The 10,559-nt window shown below is 38.3% G+C and overlaps 1 protein-coding gene across 1 annotated transcript in view; it reads left to right on the top strand.

Annotated features, from left to right (window-relative positions):
- LOC115231244 (SPARC-related modular calcium-binding protein 1) overlaps window positions 1-10,244 on the top strand; it is a gene marked incomplete at its 3' end in the record, with an annotated part of 12,263 nt that extends 2,019 nt beyond the window's left edge. Inside the window, exons 2-4 of the mRNA XM_029801308.2 lie at window positions 1,019-1,129; window positions 2,410-2,652; window positions 10,215-10,244. Of these exons, the coding sequence (XP_029657168.2) occupies window positions 1,019-1,129; window positions 2,410-2,652; window positions 10,215-10,244 (384 nt within the window). The remainder of the gene's footprint in view (window positions 1-1,018; window positions 1,130-2,409; window positions 2,653-10,214) is intronic.
- Window positions 10,245-10,559: the final 315 nt, after the last annotated feature.

Genomic DNA, 10,559 nt, shown 5'->3' with positions numbered 1-10,559 from the left:
TATGTACGTATTCATATACATGCATATATATATATGTATACACGTTGAGAATACCTCTTACGTTGAGCTATGATGCTCCCCCACTACTTCTGCTCGTGGTCAGAGATGCACATATCGTCAGCCACTAAGGGACATGCTCAACTGGTGAAGGTTAAACAACTGACAAGCAAATCTGTGGTATTGAGCAGAATATTTGCTATCATTATTATTATTATTATTATTATTATTATTATTATTAGTGAGTGAGAGAGCAGTGCATGCGACCAAAATGATGCTGGAGTAAAATGTACGAAGCCCAATCATGACTACTTGTCTTCGGTACACCAGGCACATGCATCACAACCATATGTGTGCGACATGGTGATCTTATATCAAGTTTAAACAGCGCATAACCTTGCAGGTGGGCTCAGTTAGAATTTTCTTCAAGTCGAGTAGCCCATCCCGCTCAAAAGGTCCCCGAATAAGGATTGTTTAAGGATGTTGAACGAAACGTCCATATTTTCAAAGGTGAATTATCCAAACCACAAAGAATTCCTCTCAACACACGGCTATGATGCTCCCCCATTACTTCTGCTCGTGATCAGAGATGCACATATCGTCAGCCACTAAGGGACATGCTCAACTGGTTACGGTCAAACAACTGACAAGCAAATCTGTGGTATTGAGCAGAATATTTGCTGTAGCCCCTCTTTTACACCAAGACAAAACATGTAATGACAGCAATTCCAATCAGTTAAGGTCAAAAGCCATGGGAGCCACTGCCTGGTACTGCGTCAGGACATTTATCATCATCATCATCATCATTATCATTATTATTATTATTATTATTATTATTATTATTATTATTATTATTATTATTTTTTCTTTCAAATTTGCTTCCATTTCTTGCCGAGTGTCTTCCCGACTCCTAGGGCAAAGAAACTCATAGTATACATAGTATTATTATTATAATAATTATTATTATTATAATTATATTATTATTATTATTATTATTATTATTATTATTATTATTGTCTAGGATGTTCGAAATCCGATCGAGAAGTGTTCAATACCAATCTCATCAGTGAATTTGCGGCCGAATATTACCGAGGATCACCGAGACCCACTCAGGTGACTTCTATGTCATCAGGCAAGTATCTCTCTCTTTTCTCTCTCTCGATTGTTCCGCCCATGTGTGCGCGCGCGCTCGTTTCTGTGCGTGTGCGTGAATATGAGAGAAAGAAACATGGAATCTATATTGGAGGCCGAACAGTTGGTGCGATATTCAGCCTTTCGTTCTCTACGAAGTTCCAAGCTGGCCATGTAAGTCACCAACTGCCCACCTCTCTCTCTCTCTCTCTCTCTCTCTCTCTCTACACACACACACACACACAGACACGCACATACGTGTGTATGGACGTAAGTATCTTATTGATGTCATAAGAACACACGAACTCTCGAGAGAAAGCAATTCATTTCTGGAATATTGGGTCCCGAAGCACTTACATAAAGCTGTACATAATATTTGTAGTAAGTAAAGATTGTGTAGAAAAGCCCTTTTGGTTATGTTTGTGTGCGTGTGAGTATATACGTATGCCCCCACCCCGCCCCCACGAACACACGCACATTAATGGATGCAAGTATGGTCGTTTGGTTAAGAAGTTTACTTCGCAACCACAAAGCTTTTGGGCCAACTCTCACTGAGCGGCACGTTGGGCAAGTGGAAATGTCTTCTATGACACCTCCGTATGTTTTGTGAGTGGAATATGTTTGTGTGTGTGTGTGTGTGTTTTGAGGGGGGTGTCTGCGCATGTGCGTGAATATTGACATTCCACAGCTCTGCTTGTCACTGAATAAAATGGTGTTTTGACATTTATATTCCCTGTTGACATTGCAACCGGTCGCTTTGCGTTTTCGAGGACCAATATAATGTACCAATGTGGGGGTACAATATAAACAACAAAACCAGTCAAGAGACCAAGAACCGTTTAGTTTCATTTAAAAGACTGCAACCATGCAGTGATACCCTTGTTGTGGATTCAGTAGAAAACACTTGTCCAAAATGCCATGTAGTGTGGTCAAAGCGGAGCCACGGGGTTGTTGCAAAGTGAGATTCTTAGCTACACAACCCAGCCCGTGTCTGTGTGTACGCCGTAAAAACATCGGAGTAAGGGGTCACTCGATCGGCTTAAGCAAACTTCTGCACTTTACGTTTATATTGAGTCCTCCTCTGGATTGTTTTCCAATAGTCGCACATATATACATATGTACGGCTATCTCTATATCTTTATTTGTTTACCTCTCTCTGTCAGCCTTACCTTCTCGTTATATCTGTTATCTATGTCATATACACATGCGCGCGCACACATACATCTACATACATACCCGACAATCATTCGTATTATATCATGATCCCTTCTCTGTTTACAGGTCAAAATAAATCTTCCCAGAATGCAACACGGAAGCGTATTGTAGAATGGAAGTTTTCACAACTGGACCGCAACAAAGACAACGTGCTGAAATCCGGCGAGGTGAGGTCTCTAAAACGTTTGGTCAAGAAACTGGTGAAACCCCGACGCTGTGCCAAAAGCTTCATTGACTACTGTGATACAGACCAAGACAAGAGAATTGTCAGCAAAGAGTGGACATTTTGCTTAGGCCTTAATCACAGCAGTGAGTATATAAAACTTATCCATCTAACATTGTTGACTCCCTTTCTTGAAGGAAACTTCTAATCAGGGTGTGCTGCTAACATATTTCTAAACTACCCCACTTTATTTGCACAAACTTGGGGATCTCTGCATGGCCTTTCGTTCTTCAAAAAATAGTGGGCTAATTTCTCTCTAATCCTGGTCTTACGAATTTTGAGTGTAGTGTCTAACGAAAAGATGGGGTGGTTATGGCTGGAGTGACTCTTACCTTAGATCTGCTCAATTAGGGTCGACTTGTGGCTAAACATCAATCTCTATATATTCGAGCCAATGAGAGGGCATGTAAGTTGTCACTGGATATGCTAGAAATAATTGGCAAGCCTCCTTCAAATGATACCTCACTGTCTTAAAAAACAGATTACAAATGTCGTGTTGGATAGAGTGTGTTTGAAACTAGGTTGGCGATGACTAGAATGTTTTCTGGTTATAGGTTGAGCAACATAACAGCAACAACAGCAGCAGCTGCAACAATAACAACCTCTCTTTAGCATTTCCACTGTGTTTCCCATAAACACAAGTGTGTTTGCCATCCGCACTGTGACCAGTGAACATTTCACTTAAAATAACATTTCATTACTCCCAGTGACTCTTTTTTAACATCTGGACTTCCAATTATATCAAATACAACGAGCAATAGAAGGAGCCTCTGGATGGTTGCTCAACTTGCTAGAAATAGCAACGGAATTTCGTTCGAATCACATCCTGCCATCTTAAATAAGATATTAGATAATGTAATCTTTCATATGGCTAAAAACATGGTATGGACACGGCTAGAATGATTTGGGTCATAGGACTGCTTGATCTGAGTCAACCCATTGCTAAACTACAACAATTATACTGTTAAATGTAATGCAAATAAATATTCAGTCTTCGCTGATGCTAAGTTGATGATAACAATTAATAATAATGATAATAATAATAATAATAATAGTGATAATAATAATAATAATGATCATAATAATAGTGATAATAATAATAATAATGATAATAATAATAATCTATTATTAAGTCGGCCTCGGCGGAATTTGAACACAGAACCTAGCGACGGGCGAAATACCACTAAGCATTACGTCTAGCGTGCTAACGATTCTGCCAGATCACCACCCTAATAATAATAATAATATTAATAATAATAATGATAATAATAATAATAATAATGAACGGCAAAGTCGACCTCGGCAGAATTTGAACCCAGAACGTAGCGACGGGCGAAATACCGCTAAGCATTACGTCCAGCCAGATCGCCACTCTAATAATAATGATGATGATGATGATAATAATAATAATAGGAAGAAGGAGAAGAAGAAGATGAAGAAGGAGAAGATGAAGAAGAAGAAGAAGAAGGTAATGGTGATACCGGTGGTAACTGGAGCACTAGGAGCAGTTTCCAAGGGTTTTGAAAAACATATTAAGAATGTTGGAGCCGCTGTCAGGCTCGAAGTGATCCAGAAGACAGCATTCTTGGGTACAGCTCGCATTCTAAAGAGAGTATTGTCTCTTTGAGTCACAGGAGAAGGCACTACTTGAAACCTTTGCTGATTTGTTATTGCCTGCTTTCAAGTAAAGAATAACCGGTAATTAAGAACTATCCGAGAGTCTTTGATAATAATAATAACAATAATAATAATATAATAATAATAATAATGATGATGAGGATAATAATATAGATTACTCAGAGTATTGTTCCTCTTTAAGATAATATAGTGCCGTTTGAGGGATATTTAGCTGCTGCCATTTTTATCAGGTCGAACAACTACATTGAGGCTCCATCAGTGTCTGAACGATCAGAAATAAAATTGTATGTATGTATATATATATGTATCTAAATACATGTATATATATATATATATACATAGATATGTATGTGTGTGTGTGTGTGTGTACACGCATATATATATATGTGTGTGTATGTGTGCTGTGAGATATGTATGTATATGTGCACACGCTCAAATATATGTACATATATAAGGCGGCGAGCTGGCAGAAACGTTAGCACGCCGGGCGAAATGCGTTGCCGTATTTCGTCTGCCGTTACGTTCCGAGTTCAAATTCCGCCGAGGTCGACTTTGCCTTTCATCCTTCCGGGGTCGATAAATTAAGTACCTGTTACGCACTGGGGTCGATGTAATCGACTTAATCCGTTTGTCTGTCCTTGTTTGTCTCCTCTGTGTTTAGCCCCTTGTGGGTAGTAAAGAAATATATATGTACATATACTAAATGATGCAGCATAGAACGCTTACATTCAGCACTCTGAGTTTCTCGGCAGTGATTTATACTCGCTGTCGTTCTTCAGCTGATGCAAGCATGTTTGATATACATACGTACACACACACCACACACACACCACACACACACACACACACACACCACACACACACACACAAATACACCTCCCTCACATCTATCTATCTATATATAATCAAAATAAGCCGCAGGATATCAAGCTATCACAACCGTCGGATATATCATCTTATGTTTAGAAATACATTAGATAACGTATTTGTACACTTCAATAACATAATGGTGAGGTCATGGGAGGAATGTCTTTCCTCATGTCTACTCAATCAGAGCTGACCTGGAGGTAAACGATGACAATAACACCTTGTTCCGTCATTTGCAATTTAAAGCTATCATCCCTATCGCCTGTATCAAGCAGACTATAGGATGGTGTTATATACCGCTTGTCACAATGCACTTCCAGTTCATTCTTGATTGCGCCATTCTTTTCCATCTTGGGCCAAATTGTTTTACTAAATCGTCTTCTCATCCCATCATAGAGGCTTTCCGACTGGTTTTTACCAATCCCTTGGGTAACACTCGGAAACTGCATTGGGTCCACTCGTTATTGGAGTACTTTACGATATATCCGTCTCGCCGGAGGAATTTGTGCTTTCATTCATTTCGCTTTGTTCTAGAACCACCTCATTTTGGATATGTACTTGCATGCGTCTTTCCATGGCCCTTGTGTCGAAGCCAATCGATGTTCTTCCCTCTGTCGTAGTAGTAGACAATCTTCTAATCTTCAGTGCGTTACTATGGTATACCCATAGTATACCACTGCGATTAAGACACCCTGTTTCTCTATTATTCTCATACTATCCTGTTCAATATAGACCGCAATAGACCGACAATACAGCCGCAGTATTCAGTAAACTCCTTATCTCAAAGTAGGTCCCTGTGTTCAGCATTCCATATTACCTGTTCCCTGTATTCAAAATGCACTAGTTCATGGTCTGCAGCAAACCCTGGTTCGCTTCTCACAATATAACACTCTTTCTCCTTGTGCAAGCAATCAATACTCTTTCCTGTGTGGGCGGAAGAGTGTGTACGAGTAAGAGTGAATAGAGAAGTGTGTGCTGCGTGACTGCGTGTATAAGATGTGGCGATGTCCGTGAGTCTATGTATCAGTCTTAGGATGTTTTATAAAACTATGCATTCACACATACTCATATAACACACACACACACACGCATACACACACATCTATTGATACACTCACGCGAAATACATACACATGTACAAATAAGATAATGGAATGGAAATAACGTGGATATATATATATATATAAAACTGTAGTTGTGTGAGTGTCTGTCTCCTACGATTTAGATTCCTAACTCCTCCCACATTTTGCGGTGCAGTTTAACCAAATTCGGGTATCTTATAGTCGTGATTCATATCGAGCCCGTCTGAGTATTAGCGCGCGTCTACGATGAGTCTACGATTTTAAAAATAATTTAACATCATTTTTTATTCCATTTTAATGCATAATTTTTCGTGTGTCGATGGCGGCGGAGTTGGCGTCCACGCTCAAACACCTGCACCTGTGTTTGCTTCTCCCCCTTCTTCCCTCCCACGTGAAGCTGTGGGGAAGGGAGTTTAAGGAAATCAACGTCGTAATGCGTTGTCAAGGAGACCAGCGTTCTTTTAGAACAACGACTTCATGGCTTGAAGACACCAAAACAGAAATGGCTAAGAAAGCCCGAATTGGCATCTATAAAGGAAGTAACTCTCTAAAAATGCTTATATAGTTATTTCCCTTACAAACCCGAGCAACGGCGGGCGATACTGCTAGTATATATATATATAAGTGGAGGCGCAATGGCCTAGTGGTTAGGGCTGCGGACTCGCGGTCGTAGGATCGCGGTTTCGATTCCCAGACCGGGCGTTGTGATCACGGTGATATATATATATATATATATATATATATATATATTATATATATTTATGTATGTATGTACATACGTTATATATTTATATATGTGTGTGTGTGTGCGTTTGCATACACACACACGCACACAAATACACATATATACGTATATGTATGTATGTAGCACAGAAATGCATGAGAAGATTTCACCCTCAGAATAATCATTGAAACCAAGATTCATATAGCTACCTCACTAGACATAATATCAACCCTAACAACAAGAAAAGCAGGAATCGTATGGAGGCGCAATGGCCCAGTGGTTAGGGCAGCGGACTCGCGGTCATAGGATCGCGGTTTCGATTCCCAGACCGGGCGTTGTGAGTGTTTATTGAGAGAAAACACCTAAAAAAGCTCCACGAGGCTCCGGCAGCGGGTGGTGGTGATCCCTGCTGTACTCTTTCACCACAACTTTCTCTCACTCTTACTTCCTGTTTCTGTTGTACCTGTATTTCAAGGGGCCGGCCTTGTCACTCTCTGTGTCACGCTGAATATCCCCGAGAACTACGTTAAGGGTACACGTGTCTGTGGAGTGCTCAGCCACTTACACGTTAATTTCACGAGCAGGCTGTTCCGTTGATTCGGATCAACCGGAACCCTCATCGTCGTAACCGACGGAGTGCTTCCATCCAGTAATCGTATGGAAAACGTAATGAAAAAGGGCTCTCATATATACACATATATTCCAACTACCCGCATCCAATAGCAAAATTCCTTAGAAAAATATGCAGGATGAACTAACATTTGACCAAACTGCGCCATTCAATAATGAAACCTTAAAAACTAACAGTAAATATCTAATCTTAAGCAAGCGAAAAGAAAGGTCTTCTGGTTCAATCCACTTTTAGCGAACGTGTAGCACGAACTATAGTGACACATTCCATACAGTTAATCATTAAAAATGGGTACCATTTGACTTTTTAGTTGAAAGAATCCTAAAGTTATTTATAGCTACACGTAGAAATAAACTAATGTTATTCGGCACAATACTGACAAAAGGCTCGGTCGAAAACTAATGCAACCAAAACCGTTTACGAATATGACAGTTAAGATGTAATTGTAGAAAAACTATTCATTTATGAGACAAAAGTACTGTAAGAAATATGTACTGATGAAAATTACATCGATAAATAAAGGGGAACATTTAATAATATATAGACGCAATATATTTACTCTTACTTCTGCGCTAATAGGAAGAATGCAACGACTTTATCGCATCAAATCTGGAGCATACAAAAGCAAAATTTTAATATAGCGTTCCACATCATATATATATATATATATATATATATATATATATATATATTATATATATTTACTGGATAGAAGAAATGAGATTGTAATCCAGTGCAGACATCAGAATCAATTAATATTGAAAACGTGATTGCAGTTGTAAATAAAAATGCCTTAAGATGACTAGATAACGACAGGACAGCAGTAGTTAACAACCAGCAGCTAAACAATAGATCCAGACACGAAAACGAAACAACCAATGAAACATGGCATATATATGCCTTATTATGTATATGTGAGTGCGTGTGTGTTGATATATATATTTCTTTATTGCCCACAAGGGGCTAAACATAGAGGGGACAAACAAGGACAGACAAAGAGATTAAATCGATCACATCAACCCCAGTGCGTAACTGGTACTTAATTTATCGACCCCGAAAGGATGAAAGGCAAAGTCGACCTGATATATATACATATATGTGTGTGTGTGTGCGTGTGTTCAGATTTGTGTCTACATATGTAGGTATATGCACCTACCAACACGATCTCACACATGCCATACATATACACGCATATACGTGCATATACATGCATACATATATACGAATAGTAGCATCGCCACTGCGTCTCGGCAGTCAGGTGCAAGTAAAGGAGTCCAGGTGAGTGCTTTAATGTTAACCCAAAGGTACTCAAACGATCAACTTGATCCGTTCCCCTGCTTACTAAGAGACCGATGTATGAGCCACGTGGTCTACTTTTCGCAACAGCTGTAAATATATCTCTCAAACATATAATTATAAAATTGGGTTACAATGTTAATGAGAAGCAGTGTGTCCGATGCTAACATATGTGTGTATGTATATATGTACATATTTGTGTGTGTGTATACATATATATGCATATATATATATGTATATGTATATATATGTATATATGTATGTATATGTTTATATGTATACATATATATGTATATATATATATATATATGCATATATATGTATATATATATATATGCATATATATGTATATATATATATATATATATATTAATGTATGTAATGTTTATATGTATATATATATATGTATGTATATGTTTATATGTATATATATATATGCATATATATGTATATATATGTATATATATATATGTATATTTATATATGCATATATATGTATATATATATATGTATATTTATATATGCATATATATGTATATATATATATGTATATTTATATATGCATATATATATGTATATATATATATGTGTGTGTGTATATATATACATGTATACATGCATATATATGTATATATATATATATATATATGGTGTGTGTTTGTGTGTGCGTGCATATATACATGTATTAGTACAGGTATTTCACCGATCTACCGGTTCTTTGATTCCAACGCTTTGACAGATAAACCGTTTTGCCGGATCATCCGTGCCACTAATTACTCATTATATTGCATGGCTTACTCACCGAAACGCTACGATCCACTTCCTTTCAACAATTCTACCTGATCTTGGATCGCTGTGGATTGACGTTTATGTTTGGCACAACTTGAGACGCCCTTAGTTCTCTTACCTGCAGTAGACATAGAAAAGGAAAACATCTCAAAGACTGACAAGTGATACATGTAAATATGACAAAACACGCAACACACCCCCCTGTGGTCGTGCAGAGGGCTGGGCTGGGCTGGTGGCCACAGGAATTTCAAGTTCTCCTTTGTAATTATCCAAATTAAAGCAGGTGCCGGACCATCAGTTGCCGCGAAATAGGCGGTGAACATACACGCATACGCACACACACACACACACACACACACACACTGCACACGCACACGCACACGCACACACACACGCACACATATGTACATATACAATAATATATATATATATATATATATAAATTTACAATTATATAATATATATATATGTGTGTGTATGTATGCCTGTATGTGTATAGGTATGAATGTATGTTTTATATATATATATATATATATGTGTGTGTGTGTGTCTGTGCATGTGTCTTTATGTCTATGTACGTGTATGTATGTATATTCTTTGCGTTGTTGTTGTTGTTTTCAGTGGGTCAAACCCCAACCCTAGATGGCACAGGTAAGCTTCCATTTACATGTATGCAATGCTTTTTTTAATATTGTTGTTGTTCTTGTTCTCTTCTTCTTTGCTATTGTTCACGACATTTGTAATAAACGTCATCCTCATCATTAAAACCATTTATCGTCATCATCATCAACATCATCATCAACATCATCATCCTCACCGTCACCTCCCCATCATCATCATCATCACCACCATCACCTCCCCATCATCATCATCATCATCATCACCGTCACCTCCACATCATCATCGTCACCGCCACCTCCACATCATCATCATCACCGTCACCTCCCCATCATCATCATCATCACC

This window comes from Octopus sinensis, unplaced genomic scaffold (assembly GCF_006345805.1).
Source record: "Octopus sinensis unplaced genomic scaffold, ASM634580v1 Contig17956, whole genome shotgun sequence".
Lineage (NCBI taxonomy): Eukaryota > Metazoa > Mollusca > Cephalopoda > Octopoda > Octopodidae > Octopus > Octopus sinensis.
The sequence above is the reverse complement of the archived record's forward strand: the minus strand, read 5'-3'. Positions and strand labels throughout refer to the sequence as shown.